Source organism: Sciurus carolinensis, chromosome 8 (assembly GCF_902686445.1).
Source record: "Sciurus carolinensis chromosome 8, mSciCar1.2, whole genome shotgun sequence".
NCBI lineage: Eukaryota > Metazoa > Chordata > Mammalia > Rodentia > Sciuridae > Sciurus > Sciurus carolinensis.
The window spans coordinates 23,989,433-24,005,684 of NC_062220.1; the positions used below are offsets into that span (position 1 = coordinate 23,989,433).

General features: G+C 34.2%; 1 protein-coding gene across 1 annotated transcript in view; it reads left to right on the forward strand.

Moving 5' to 3' along the window:
* Nucleotides 1-15,786, forward strand: part of Tmem209 (transmembrane protein 209) — a 33,964-nt gene extending 18,178 nt beyond the window's left edge. The window contains exons 10-15 of the mRNA XM_047561143.1: nt 3,405-3,530; nt 5,802-5,899; nt 6,777-6,891; nt 7,058-7,155; nt 8,959-9,032; nt 14,456-15,786. Coding sequence (XP_047417099.1) covers nt 3,405-3,530; nt 5,802-5,899; nt 6,777-6,891; nt 7,058-7,155; nt 8,959-9,032; nt 14,456-14,510 — 566 coding nt within the window. The 3' untranslated portion in view covers nt 14,511-15,786. The remainder of the gene's footprint in view (nt 1-3,404; nt 3,531-5,801; nt 5,900-6,776; nt 6,892-7,057; nt 7,156-8,958; nt 9,033-14,455) is intronic.
* The last annotated feature ends 466 nt before the right edge of the window (nt 15,787-16,252 follow it).

Sequence of the window (16,252 nt, forward strand, 5' to 3'; positions counted from 1 at the left end):
AAAACTTCCTTTCTTATCTTCAGGTGAAGAATACTAAATGTCTATTAATATATGATTTTTTAAAATGTAACAGCTTTGTATAATTTACTTACCATACAGTTAGCCCATTTTAAATGTGCAATCCAGAGGTTTGGGTTGTACAACTATCAACCCTATCAGTTTTTAGAATGTTTCATTACCCAAAAAAGAAACCCCATCCCCCAGTAGCAGTCACTCCCATTTTTGTACATTTCCTCTAGCCCTATGCAAGTATCAGTAAGTATCAGTTCATTTTTCTGTCTATGGGTAGGCCTGTTTGGGATATTTCATTTAAATGGTATCATTCAGTGTGTGGTTCTTTGTGACTGGTTTCTTTCACATATGTTCTCGGTATTCATAAATGTGGTTGTATTTATCAGTACTTCATTTCTTCATGTGGCCAAATGATATTGAAAATGCATCTTACACATTTTACTTATCCATTCATTAGTTGATAGGTGTCTGGATGGTTTCCACTTTGCCTACTATGAATAATGGTGCTGTGAACAGTCCTGTGCAAGTGTTTATGTGGACATAAGTTTTCTAGTGATATAGAACATCATCTCATGTGCTAGTCTTTCAGATCCTTTATTAATTTTTAAACTGGGTTGTCTTTTTATTGAGTTGTGTGCATTATTAATCTATACACCTGACCCTTTGCTCATATTAAATACAACATGCTGTAAAGAAAGTAATTTTAAATCACTACTTAAAAATAAAAGTAGGCTGAGCACTGTGGTGCATGCCTGTAATCCCAGCAGCTCGGGAGGCTGAGGCAGGAGGGTGGCAAATTCAAGACCAACCTCAACAACTTAGCGAGGTCCTAAGCAATTTAGTGAGACCCTGTCTCAAAATAAAAAGTGACCAGGAATGTAGCTCAGTAGTAAAGCACTCCTGGGTTCAATTCCCAGTTCCAAAAAAGAAAAAAAAAAAAAACTATCTGGGTATAATAGCACACACTTATAATCCCAGTGACTCAGAGGGCTCAGTTAGGAGGATTATCAGTTTAAGGACAGCCTCAGCAATGTAGAAAGACCCTGTCTCAATAAAAAATAAAAAGGGCTGGAGATGTAGCTCAGCAGTAAAACATCCCTGGATCCAGTCCCCAATAAATAAATAAATCGATAACAAAGTAAGGTATTATATGATGTAATTTGTCTGAAACATATATATTACAACTTATTTACAGTTGAGTAATTCGATTTCAAAATGAAAAATGAGTTTTTTGGCCAATTCCTTCTATAGATTAAATTTCTCTTTGAAATATAATAAGTAGTTAGGATTATGCATTAGTACTCATTTATACTGGACATCTTTTATTCAATCTTTATTCTTTTAACTAAAAATAGAAATGTGCATCCCTGAAGTATTTATTCAGTATCCAAATATTTCATATGTAATTAAAACAGCACTTATATTGCTTGGAAGCTGATATTGTCCCATTTTCTGGATGAGGCTACTGAGACCCAGAGAGGTTAAATAAATTACCCAGTACACAGAGCATTGATTTGGGATCAAACCTCTCTGATTCTTAAGACCAGAATGGAAAATTTCTTGGTCTTGGTAATGTTAATGAATCTGTGCTTAGTCCTTTTTGAGTTTTTTTGTTTTGTTTCATTTTGATTCTGAGGATTGAACCAGGAGCGCTTAACCACTGAGCCATATCAACAGCCCTTTTTTATATTTTATTTAGTGACAGGATCTTGCTGAGTTGCTCGGAGCCTCACTAAGTTGCTGAGGCTGGCTTTGAACTATCAAGCTTCCTGCTTCAGCCTCCTGAACTGCTGCTAGGTTCACAGGTGTGCACCACCAGGTCCCACTTGAGCCTTCTTTATGAGCTATAAAGATATGTATCACAACATGTTACCACTATGATGTGCTTGTTAAAAAATAAAATTACTTTAAGTCCTCTACAAAAAGTAGGGTTCTTTTCCATGTGTCTGTGATACATTTACAAAATATGTCTTTTTTTGGTCAAATTATGAATGAGTAGTTGATTAAAAACTTCCACCAAGAAGAAAAACAGGGAGTAGTAATTTGAGGAATTTAATAAAACTCCTCTATTTTTTTAATTTAAAAAAATAAATAAAATTACTTTGGTTTATGACTACAAAAGCTATTATATGTTCATTGTAGATTTGGAAAGTACAGATAGACAATGAAGAGTGTAAGTTGGCTTCCAGAGCTAACCACTATCAGTTATAAATCACAACCAATTATTATGTTCAAAGGAACTACATTATCTATATAATTTAATTGTATCATAATTTAAGAAATGTGAAAAGTACATCTTTAGAAACTGAAAAATGTGTATATAGTACATATGTATATATTTTTAATTAAATTGAGATCATATTGTTTGTCACTTGCCCCCCACCCCCTTTTTCCATTTTGTTAAATATTCTCCAGTATTATTTTTATAGCTCGACTGTCTTTCTTATTTATAATTGTTATCAATTGTATTTAGCAGATCTCTGTTTTCTAAAATTTAGGTGAGTTTTACTGTTACTAGTAATACTGTAGCGAATTTCCTTTTACCTAAATCTTTGTGTATATTTGAAATCATTTTCTTAAGATAATTTTTTCAAAGTAGAGTTGTTTAACAAATGAGTATTTTTTAAAAATTTTTTTTAGTTGTCAATGGACCTTTATTTTATTTATTTATAAGTGGTGCTGAGAATCAAACCCAGTACCTCACACATGCCAGGCAAGCACTCTTACCACTGAGCCCAAATATGAGTATTTTTAATTTCTTTTCTTAGTTGTCTTTCATGATTTAAAAAAAATCATAATCATAAAAAGTCTCTGCTTATCCTGGCATAATGGGCAACTTCCAATTCAGTTTATTTTTAAAGCTGTCATGCATCTTTTTATACATATGCCATGAAAGTCTTCTATGTATTACTTGTTTATAGATTTGTGAAAATGGATTTCATGTACTTCCTTCGCAGAGCCAGGTCTTCTTGCCTGAAATGATAAGTTGTAAAATGCATAATGCAAATTAAGATAAATTATTATTACTTTTATTTATTCTTTAAACATCTTTTGAGTACCTGCTGTGTACTTGGTAGTCATATGTATTAGGGATACAACTGTGAAAAAAATGACCCAAATCCCTGCCTTCTTTAAGCTTTCTATATTAGATGAGACAGACAATAAAAATGAAGAGGTTAGTGCTAAGAAGGAAAAAAGCACAGGAGGATATTATTACTGTTGTTTTTTTTACAAAATCTGAGATAGAATGCCATGGTAGACATTATTGACTGTGTGAAGACCTGAAAGCAGTGAGGAACCAGCTCTTTGAACACATGAGGAAGAGCATTTTGGATACTTTTAGAGACTCTCCTGAAGAATAATGTGTGTTCTTTGTGTTTTGTTTTTAACAGAGGCCAGTATTACCAGCTTGAAACAGGCTGCCCTGGTCAAAGCCCCTCTCATTCCAACTCTTAATACAATTGTGCAGTATCTAGACCTAACACCAAATCAGGAATACTTGTTTGAGAGAATCAAAGGTAACTATTGACTTGAAGGGGAAAAAAATGACAGCTTTTTCATGACATTGGAATTTTATAAATGAATAAAATGAGACATTTTTTGGAAAACATTAAGTGTAACCATTTACTTATATTTTTGAATATACGTTTAATTAAGGCTTAATGAAGGTTTATACCTGAACAACTCTTAGATCCTTTATTTTATGTGCTAAGAAGTGTCAAAATAAAAACCTCGAATGTGTTAATAGTTTTATTTTGTAAGGAATCTTAAATATAAGCTAAATGGGGCTAAGTGAATATTTCACTTATTCTTTACTCTTAGATATCAAAAATGGATGTCATTACAGCATTCTTTATATAATATCAACATCTGACCTTTTGTTTTTCTTAATTTTTATCATTCCTGTTTAATTTGTTGCTTCCATGTTTTTGTTGTATTATGATTTAAGAGAGATGTCATCTCTGAGGAGGACTGACTTGGAATCAGGAAATTCAGCTATTCTGACATTCACACATACTCTCCTTATGAATTCTTTGTAATTTGAATAAACTTTGTTAAGTTCTCATCCCTAAAACAAGTACTAAAAATAGCATTCCATTATTCATATTTATCATAAATCCTAAATTGAAAATGTTGTAGTATTTTCCCTTTCCCATAGGTTTGAATTGGAGTTCAGGAAAATAAGCATTTTTCATGACTTTCTAAGAACTTTTCACACAAGGAGAATTTCAAACATACAAAACTAGATAGAGTAATCTGCACAACTCTTTTGTGTGCGTCACCCCACCCTAACATGATCCGCAAGTCTCTGGGCAACTTTTACCTTACCCATACATTTCCCCCCATCTGCTTTCTACCTTCTGTATTATTCGAAGCAAATCCTATATATCATTACCAGTTTATCTATAAATATTTCCTAATGTATCTCTAAAAGATGAAGACTTTCGAAATACCACCGTTCAGTCAGGCATGGTGGCACAGCCTTACTCCCAGTTACTCCAGAAACTAAGCAGAAGGATCACAAGTGCAAGGCCAGCCTGGGCAACTTGTTAGCAAGGTCCTGTCTCAGAATAAAAATAAGAAGGGATGGGCGTGTAGTTCAGTGGTAAAGTGCCCCTGGGTTCAATCCCCTTGTATTATAAAAATTGTTTTAAATTAAAAAAAAAAAAAAAAAACCACACAGCTATACCTCACTACAACATAGTTATCACACCTAATGTTTTTAACATTTCCTTTATTTCATGAAATACCCAGTCTATATAAGTTCAGATAAAGTTTTTTTTTAAACTTTAGGGTTCCTGTTCATCCTTTCCCCGCCCCCTCTTTGTGGTATTTTGTTGGAAGACTAGATTGTTTGCCCTGTAGAGTTTTCCATGGTCTGGGTTTTGTTGAACATATCTGTGGTATAATTTAACATGACCCTCTGTTTTCTGTAGTTCCTGTCAACTCAGGTTCAAATTTTCTGGCAAGATTGCCTCATAGATGGCAGGGTATTTGTATATCCAAAAACATTGTGTATATAGTCATACAGACACACATATATACATATAAGTTAAATATACATGTGTATATACAGTATGACATATCAAATATACAAAGAAGTTTAAAAGAATGTAATGAACACTACCACCAAGATTGAGCATTTGAAACATTTTGCCACATTTGATTATCTTTCTCACCTGCATACACTTTCCTTTTTTCTAAACTATTGGAAATAACATTGTGGACATCATTACATTTACATTTTCAGCATGCATTTTGCTAAAAATAAGAAAAAGTTTTCAGGGCTGTTATGTAGCTTCATGGTAGAGCACTTACCTATCATGTGTAAGGCCCTTGGTTCATTCCCAGCATCACAAAAAATAAATAGATAAAAGAACATACTTTTATATAGTTACAATACAGTTATCACACCTTAAAAACACAGTTCTACAAAACCATCCAAAGTCCATATTCAGATTTCCCAGTTGTTCAATGACTTTTGTTCAATTTAGAACAGGAGTCTTATAACCACATTTTAGATTTAGCTGATTCTTCACAGTGATGTTTAATTTGATCTTTTATAGTCTGTTTATTTTGGATGTTTTAATCAGGTTTTTAAGATGATATGCTTTCCTTATTGTAATCCTTTAGCCTTTGTTTTTTTTCTTTGTCTTTTTTTTTCGCATGTCTTTAGCTTTTTAATTTTATTTATTGTTTTTAAGTGTTGGGTGTGCTAGAAAAGCACTGTACCATTAAGTTATATCTCCATCCTCTTTACCTTTTTTAATTTTGTCTTTGTTTCACAGAACTTTCTCAGGGAGGCTGTATGAGCTCATTTCGATGGAACAGAGGTGGAGACTTCAAAGGACGAAAATGGGATACAGACCTGCCCACTGACTCTGCTGTAAGTCCTTAGTTGAATTTTTTTTTTTTTTCAGCTTAATATTTTTGTTACTAGACTTGTAGTTTTGTCTTTCCATTGTAAAAGTAGATACTAAAAATAATTTTGAAACTAAGAATTAATGACTTGTAGTAGGATCAGTGTCTCAACCCAACCAGTTAATACTTTTGTACATTTTTTTCCCCATTTACTTAGGTGGTGCTACTTTTTAATGTTTTTAATCATACTGTAATCATCCTCTATGTAAAATTATGTGTTGATTTTTTTTTTTTTTTTTTTTTTTAGTTTTTATAATATTTAAGTATTTTTCATTTTTATAAACTGTTCTATATTGGATATTGTGGTAGGGAAAGAATTTTTATTTTTCATATCTTAATGTAGCAAGGAATATTATCTTGTATATTTCTTTTTTTTTATTTTAAACAAATGGGATACATCTTGTTTCTCTGTACATGAAGTAGAGGCATACCATTTGTGTAATCATACATATACATAGGGTAATAGTTTTGGATTCATTCTGTTATTTTTTTCCTTCCCCCCACCCCTCCCACCCCTCTTTTCCCTCTATACAGTCCCTCCTTCCTCCATTCTTGCCCCCCTCCCACCCCCCTGTAAATGTTTTTATATTTTAAATTTTTAGTGGATTAGTTGAACAAAGCCTTGCCTCTCTTCTTAAACATAGTGTATGATTAAAGAGGAAATGATTCCATTATTAGCTAATTCCTTATATGTTTTTTTTTTTTATCTTTCCATTTTATAAATTTCATCTTAAGCATAGCTTCAAACAATTTTTGTTAATTCTCTCTTGAGGGAAAACTTTAAGGGATATATCTGTACTAGACTTCATGTTAACTTTGAACAATTTTTTTCTCATCTTCAGATCATCATGCATGTATTTTGCACCTACCTTGATTCCAGATTACCTCCACATCCCAAGTATCCTGATGGAAAAACATTTACTTCTCAGCACTTTGTTCAGACACCAAATAAACCAGGTATAAACCTCTACTAAAAGAATGTGTTGAACCCCATTTGTGTACAATGAATCAAAATGCAGCCTATAAAAATAAAAAATAAATAAAAATTTAAAAAGAATGTGTTGAGATTTTCACATGAAGTATGTCTAGTGGTTAGTTTTTTAATGTAACATTTTCTTTACAGATGTTACAAATGAGAATGTTTTTTGCATTTATCAGAGTGCTATCAACCCTCCACATTACGAGCTAATCTACCAGCGTCATGTCTACAACCTTCCAAAGGTATTTCTATATGTAGAGAAGTCCATGTTAGAGAATGTCATGGGTGACTTATATTGATAATGTTTTAAAATTAGAACTTCTTGTTTGTAGAATAGTAAGTGTTTTAAATTAGAGGAAATGTGTTTCTTCTATTATTCTCTTCTTTTGACTATAAAGGTAGTATGTGGGCTGGGGATGTGGCTCAATGGTAGAGTGTTTGCCTGGCATGCATGAGGCTCCAGGTTCAAATCCCAGCAGCACAGAAAAATAGAAGAAGAAAGAAAAATTATTCAGAGGCAACTATAGTTACCATTTTAGTATACTACCTTTTAGAAACTTTCATTTTGATCTTTTAGTGTATTTTCTATGGGTTAAAATCATATTGTTTATAATCATATCCTACTTTTAAAAATGAACTTTATATCATAATTTTCTGTTCCATAGAAATACTATTTAATGGCTATAAAAAGCTTCAGCCAGTCATGGTGGCGCATGCCTATAATGCCAGCGAGTCAGGAGTCTGAGGCAGGAGGATCACAAGTTCAAAACCAGCCCCACAACAGTGAGGCACTAAGCAACTCAGTGAGACCCTGTCTCTAAATATAATACAAAATAGGGCTAGGAATGTGGCTCAGTTTCAATCCCTGGTACCAAAAAAAAGTCTGAGGATGTGGCTCAGTGGGTTAAATCCTCAGTACTTGAGAAAAAAAAAAAAAAAAAATCACACATCCTCAGTTACTTGAATAAAAACAGCCTGAATCAGGGTAGCAGGTAAATCTGTAAATTGAAAATATAAATTAGCTATTTTTATAGATCAACAACTTACAAATTAATAGTTTGATTTTAGAGCTAGCGAACAGTCTAGTAGTCCCTTTGTAGATAAAATAAATTTATATTTAGCATGTGACTTGCATACTAAGGCATGATGCAGTGTTTGGTTTTTCTTGGGCGAGTACGGGGGATTGAACTCAGGGGCACTTGACCTCTGAGCCACATCCCCAGCCCTATTTTGTATTTGATTTAGAGATAGGTTCTCACTGAGTTGCTTAGCACCTCACTTTTGCTGAGGTGGCTTTAAATTCGCCATCCTCCTGCCTCAGCCTCCTGAACCACTGGGAGTATGGTAGTGCAACACTGCACCCAGTGATACAGTGTGTTTAGAAGAATGACTGAGAGCTTTTTAAATTCTAACACTTGTTAACATTTTAGTTTGGGGCATAGAGCACTTTTTGTGTGTAGCGTTCAGGGGCACCAACTTCAGAATAACTCTTTTCCAGGCCTTTCTTAGTGCTGTTCTCATGCATGAGACCTCCAAAATGTCAATTTTTTGTTTGTGTGTCAGGTCTCAGCTTTCACATGGTTCCCTCAGGGAGGTATTCTGTTCTCTGCCTTGCCAGTCTAGGGTAGATGCCTTCTAGTGTTCTGTGGCATCCTGCAGCCCTCATAACATTCCTCACACTCTGTTGTATCTCTTCATTTTCTGTCTGCTTTTCCTACTTGACATTAAAGCTTCTAAATTATGTGAGTCCTTCTTTTGTGTGTGTGTGTATGTGTGTGTTGGTGCTGGGGATTGAGCCCAGGGCCTTGTGCATTCGAGGCAAGCACTCTATGAACTGAGCTATATCTCCAGCCCTCTTTCTGTCTTAACTTGCCGCAAATATTCCCATTTCCTCTCACAAAGTCTAAACATTTTGTTTAATGAAGGAAGGAAAATCTGAATTATGTGAAATTCTGAGTGGTAGAATACAAATTGATAAGATCTGCATTTTTCTTACCAATCTTTTTAGATTAATTTAAATTTCGTCTTTTTTGTTTTGGTTCTAGGGCAGAAATAATATGTTTCATACCTTGTTGATGTTCCTCTACATCATAAAGACCAAAGAGTCAGGAATGCTTGGGTAGGTATTTAAAACATAAGTACTTAATTTATTTACTGTTCTTCTTCTTATGTTAAGATTCTGCAGAAGGCAACATCACATAACAAATGATTAGTGGCCTGAACCTTCAGTGCAGCTTCTGGTACTAGCTCAGCCCTGTCATTCACAGACTCACCCATATTGGGCAAGTCCATTAACTCCTGAGAACCTCCATTTCTTAATTGATGAACTGGACCACATCATTGGCTTTAACTTGTGTCCCCTAGAGGAGCAGCTCTGAGATAGATAAAAATCAGGCTCATAGCCAGCACAGTGACTATTAAGGAGGCTAAGGCAGGAGATTCACAGTTTCAAGGCCAAAGTGGGCAACTTAGTGAGATCCTGTCTCAGAATTTAAAACATTAAAAAATAAAAATTTAAAGAGCTGAAGGATGTAGCTCTGTGGTAAAGCACCCCGGGGTTCATTCCCCAGTATAGGGGTTAGGAGGTAGAATTAGGCTCTTACCACTTGAAAACTAAAAAAAAAAACAAAAAAAAAAAACTTGGAAGTCCATTATTTCCAAGCCATTTTATCTCAGACACCAAGTATTCTGTAAAATGTTTTTACTTGCAGAGAGACTAAGTTGGTACCCATTCCAAAATATTGTTAACTGGGATAGACAAACCAGTCTGCTGAAGTTTTTAACTTGAAATGGAGCTCACATAGTATTACAGTTGTGGTATTGTCATTTTAATGATTCAGAATTTTAGTATGTCCGACAGTATTTGAAATAAGTGGACCCCTGCTCAAGCAATAGGTAATGCCTGATCCCAGAGTCCAAAGATTGAGTCTGAAGACCTGGATTCTGGGCCTAACTCTGCCATACTATCTAAGGCTGGTGAAATGTAAAGGAAAGGGCTCCCAAGTAAAAGGTATTGGGCCAACTCCACTTTTGGTAGGCATGCCTCTGTTGAAAAGATTTTGTTTAGGCATCCTGTCATAATTTAGAGATTTCTTATGTTCCAGAACTACACTGTTCAGTAGAGTAGCCACCAGCCACACATGCCATTGAGTACTTGGAACATAGCTAATTTGGATTGAGATGCCCTCAAGTGTAAAACGTGTACCCAATTTCAAAGACTACCAAAAAAAGTGTCATCTTAATGATTTTGAATATTGATTAAATACTAAAATACAATTTTGGATATATTGAGTTAAATGAAATCTAGTTTTAAAATTATGCCAGGTACAGAAGTAGATGCCTATAATTCCAGTTAGGAGGCTGAGGCAGAAGGATTACAAGTTTGGGGCCAACCTGGACAACTTAGCAATACCCCGACCCAAAATAAAGTAAAAAGAGCTGGGGATACAGCTCAGTGATAGCGCCCTTCCCTAGCATGCAAGAACTTAGTGGGTTCAGTTCCCACTACCACAGTAATAAGAATTTCTTCTTACTTAGGTTTCTACTAGAGAATTTCAGATTATTTATGTGGCCTGTATTTGAAGCTTACATCATATTGCATTTCTGTTGAACAACAATACTCTAGAGAAAGCAAAGCTCTTGTCCTTAAATATATTAGATGCAAAAGAGTAAAACAGATATGTAAATTTATAAACAAATATAAACATTTATCATCTTCTTTCATCATATATATTTTTAGTATAAGATTAAATGGGAAAATCACTTTTGTGGGGCACCTAAACTAATACAGCTCTTCATTCTTTTTCATTTTTATTATTATTTTTTTGGTACCAGGGATCAAAGAGCATTTAACCACTGAACCACATTCCCAGCCCTTTTTATTTTATTTTTTAATAAAACCCCTCTTGGCAGCTGGGATTATGGGCCACCATGCCTGGCCATTCTTTATTTTTTTAATTTATAATACATCCTCAGTAGAGAAATATTTAAACAGTACAGCAGTGTACAAACTAGAAAGTGAAAATACTCCTCTCTCAGCCTCTTTCTCTCCACCTGTTACAAGGTACCTCGTGTTAACAGTGTTGAATTTCCTCTTTCAGACTGCTTTCTGGAAATGGGTTTGTTTTGTCTTTTTGTTTCACTTTCCTTAAAATGTATTATATCCAAACTTAATACTCTGTGACCCTTTCTCTCTGATCTACACCCCCATCGCTTTTTATTTTTTATTTCGAGACTGAGTCTAAGTTGCCCAGTCTGTCCTTGAACTTTAGATCCTCCTGCCTCAGCCTCCTGAGCAGTTTGGATTACAGGAATGAGACACCGTGCCCAGCTGTGACCTGATTTTTCTTCTTATGGTATATCTTGGAAATGTCCATGTCAGTAAATACATATTTTTAAGATTTCTGGAAATATTTAGTTACAAATATGTGTATACATGTATACTGGGTGGAATATGGAATTTGCTACAAATATATTAGTTTCTAAAAGGTTATTTTGAAGTGAATTAATTTTGAAACTTTTTTTTTTTTGCAGTGCTGGGGATTGAACCCATTAAAACATTTTTTGAAACAAAAAATTTTTTGTTGTTGTTGAGTTTTGAGGGGTTTTTGTTTTTCTTTCAGTTCTAGGCATTAGACCCAGTACACCCAGGGCCTCGAGAGCAGGTTAGGCAGGCTTTCTGCCTCTGAGCTACATCCCAGCCTGAATGTTAGGTCTTTTTTTTTTTTTCTCCTGTTGCAGCACCAGAGATTGAACCCAGGGCCTTGTGCATGCAAGGCAGATGTTCCACCGCTAAGCTTCATGCTCAGCGCTTTTGTCATTTTGAGACAGGGTCTCTGAAAGCGCCCAGCTAACCTCCAACTTAGAATCTTTTTGATTCAACCTTTCAAGGAGCTGGGATTACAGGCATGCACCACCATACCCAGCTGAATTTTTGGTTTTAATTTAAAATTTGTTTTTCTTTCCATAGATCCAAATTGATACTTTGATGGATAAATGATTTATTTATTTATTTTATGTTTTTATTAGTTGTTGATGGACCTTCATTTTATTTACTTACTTATATGTGGTGCTGAGAATGGAACCCAGTGCCTCACACATACTAGGCAAGCACTCTGCCACTGAGCCACAACCCCAGCCCGGATAAATGATTTATAATGATAGCATTAAGTTTGTGTTGAGTACCAGATACCATATATCACATACATAAAAATGAAAGAAACTTTAAAAGTTCTTAGGGGAGCAATAATTTACTCAAAGACTAAAAAGAATTCATATAATTTTTGGTTTTTGTGTTTGCTTTGAGACTGAACCCAGGGATTCTCTGTCCCTGAGTTACATCCTTAGCCCCTTTTATTTTTTATTTTGAGATCGGGACTTACAAAGTTGCCCAGGCTGGCCTTGAACCTGGAAACCTCTTTGCTTGGTGCTTGGTATTCTAGGCATGTACCACCATGCCCAGCTTGCAAGTGTTCATCTTAATGAGCAGCTTATATGTGTAAAATAAGACATTTTAGGCTAAAACTTATGTGTTTATTTTTTATATTTTTGGGTACCATGGATTGAACCCAGGGGTACTTAGCCAGTGAGCCACATCCCCAACCCTTTTTATATTTTATTTTGAGACAGGATCTCACTAAGTTGCTTATTAAGACCTTGCTAAGTTGCCAAGACTGGCTTTGAACTCACAATCATCCTGCCTCAGCTTCCCTAGCTGCTGGGATTATAAACGTGTGCCACTGTGCCTGGCTGTTGTTAATTTATTGGGGTTTTTTTAACCAAGAGGAAAAAACTTTGAAATGAACAACCTTTTAAATGTGATTTACAAATCTTTTATTATACTTTCTAAATCATTTAAATAGTTAAAAACTACCATCCTATAACTTAAAGGAAACTGAATAGCTCAAATAAAGTCTATTTTGAATCATGACTCTAAAACTGCAGATTGATCCAAATACATTATCAGTTCAGTGCCAAATATTTGTGCTTTTACTGGAAACAGATAAATATTTTACTTCCAAAAGGAAAAAAAAACAACTGTACCATGACTTAAATGTTCTGTTCAGCAAAAGACCCCATAAATAAAGTTCAGTGCTAAATGACAACCTGAGACAAGGCATTATACTGTGATACCTATAGCAAACTCAAGTTAATAGCCATCACATATAAAGAATGCATATAATTAAGTAGAAACTTAAAATATAGAAAAATAGGCAACAGTATCAGACATTTTTATAGAAAAATGTTGTGCAAATGCCTAACAACCACCAAAAGATGCTTGACTTCATAAAAAAATCAAGCCTGAATTAGAACATTTTTCCTAGCAAATGAAGTTTAATTTCCCACATTATCAGTGAGGTTATGAAAAAGTAGGGCATCACAGTTGACAAATACCTGTTTTGGAGGATTTTTTTTTATTTTGTTTTGTTTTGTTTTGCTGTACTGGAGATTGAAGCCAGGGGTGTACTGCTAGTGAGCTTACATCCTCAATCCTTTTTTTTAGCCAGTGGAGTCGGGCTGGGGAGACTAGGGATTGAACCCAGGGGTGCTTGCTTTACCACTGAGCTACAATCCTAAGCCAATTTTTAATTTTGATATAATTTATTTATTTATTGGTACTGGGACTTGAACTCAGTATTGCTCTACCACCGAGCTAAATCTTCAGTTCTCTGTTAATTTTTATTTTGAGACAGGGTGGCCTCAAACTTGCAATCCTTCTACCTCAGCTTCCTAAGTAGTTTGGATTACAGGTGTGCCCCACCATGCCCTGCTTGAAGAGTAATTTTTGGTAATATAGCTATGTTTTTAATTTTATCAATTTAATACATTTTCATAATTTTAAAAGTCATGTAGGACTAAAAGTTCATGACTCTCATCATTCCAGATAATAGAGCTATACAGCCCTTTCTTGGGTCTTCAGTTTTAGACATTCTCTGTTGATTTCTGTTAGATGAATAATTTGTCTCTTTTGTAGTCCTTTTCTATTCGCCTCATACTTTGAATACATTTATATCACTCCCTAGAGTAGTTGTCTTTTCATCCTATGAAATATGGTTTAGTTTAAGATCTATTAATAATATACAATATGCAAACTTACCAAAGCATTCCTCCCTAATAATTAGTAAATTCCTAATTCAAGTCAAGCAAATAAAATTCTCTAAGAGGCCTACTATCTCTCTAGCCTCCACTTTTTAAAATTTAATTGACTCTTTAATCTTATTTACTAAAGTTATTTTGTTTGCTCTCTTTATTATCTGGTGTAATAGTTCTCAGAGTCCACTGAAAAATTAATTTTCAACGCTCCATAAGTCTTATTTATTCTAAACTTGGGTTTTAAGCACAGTTAAGAAAGTAATTACTATTACTAGAATTCACCTGATAAACCATGCGTAACATGGTTCATTGCAGTATAGCTTTAAATGTCATCAATTAAACATATATTCCTTATAAGGATTCTTGTTTTTGTCGTTAGTAAAAGACCTCAAATGCTTGGCAAGTAGTTCTACTAAAACTGGTTCTGTTTTGTTTTTTTTCTTTTTATAGGAGAGTTAATCTTGGTCTATCTGGTGTGAATATCTTATGGATTTTTGGCGAGTAGTTGGTTATTTAATTCCAAACATTTGGACTTTAATTTTATTCAACCAGCGCAAGTTGAATCTAAGCATCTTTGAGTCACTGCCTCTCCTGAAATAAGATACATATGTGTATATGTTACAGATTCCTTAGATTTAACAAAAAATTAGCTATTGTGAAACTTCCTTGTGAAAATATGCTCTGTATCTTCTACTCTAAGAAGCATTACCTTTGATATTGTATTTCAGAAATTTTAATTGGCTATAAAACTGCAACCTTTTGGATTTTTGTTAACACAAGTAGTGCAGTTCCCTTAATTAAATACATTTACGAGCCCTTTTTCTTTGTAATAAGAATGATCCACCTCATTCTCCCACCATGGAAATGTTTTCAGTTATGTTATTTAGTAGTAGAATAAGTACTTAAAAAAGAAAATTGCTAATTTAGTTTGTTTTATCTTTTTTCCCAGTGTTCTGCAAGTATGCATCTAAAGCCCATTTTCAAAGAAATGAAATTAGCTTCTAAGTTATGTTTGATTAGTCCATGTATATTTTTAAAATATTATTAAAAGAGGCTTGACAGTATTGGCATTTTAAAATGTCAGCACTAAGATTAAATTTAGTTGGTAGAATTAAACTATTTGGATTTTAGTTAGAGTTTGAGACATCAAGAAAACTGTTGACTGCTTTGGTTTTAGCAACTCAGTTTTACTGTTTCATAATATTTTGCTATTTTTAAAGTTCTCTTCTTTAAGATTATAGTGATAGCCTGTTCACTTAAGGCTTTTAGGTACAGTATTTTCAAAATATCCAGAATGAGAAGATACCGAGCTTTAAGTTTTGCTTGACTCTCCATCTTTCTTTTCTGTGTGTATATGGTGTTGCCGGCACTGGCATGTACTTTTCTTGATTGACATTTTCTTAGAGACTGCTGCTTCCTTCACCCTTCTACAAACCTGAAAGTGGCCAAAACCAGTATCTTCTAAAGTATTATATATGTATAATTTGTAAATTGTTTTTCAGAAAGTTACTCCTGTTTTTTTTTAAAGTTGATGTCCAAAAGAAAGGAGATTTTAAGTGTTTTTAATGTGTTAAATATATTTGGTATGACATCTTAAAGGAAAATATCAGTTAAGCATATTAAATACAAGGACATGTTAAAATTTAAATCTGTGGTTTCAAAAGTTATTGAGGATGTCCTGGAATAACAGCTGCTATGCTATTAATCTATACAGTTGTGTAAAACTACAGTAGTGTATACTTTATTAAAAGCAGTCAGGAAAAAAATTTCTTAAATGGGTATTTTTTTTAGTTGTAGGTGGACATAATACCTTTATTTAATTTTTTGTGGCGCTGAGGATCGAATCCAGTGCCTCATGCATTCCAGGCGAGTGTTCTACCACTGAGCCACAACTGCAGCCCCAGGGAAAAAAATCTTAATAATACATAAGACTAGAGATACACACTTTAAAAAAAGGTGTTTTGTCTGCCTACTAAGTGCAGTGTGGCCAGACTCTAGGTATAGCTTTCTTACATTAACTTTTCTTTGCAAATGTTTGAGCCAGTTTATACTTTTCTTTCTTTTTCTTTTTCTTTTTTTTGGTTGTTGCTGCCGCTGAGGATTGAATCCAGGGCTTCATGCATGCTAAACACACAACTGTCCTCCTGAACTACAGCCTCAGCCCCAAAGACAGCAAATGTTTTTGGTCCTTGTGTTAAAATGAGTCAATGTCTACTAATATCTCTAAACAAATGTTATTTCTAGAAT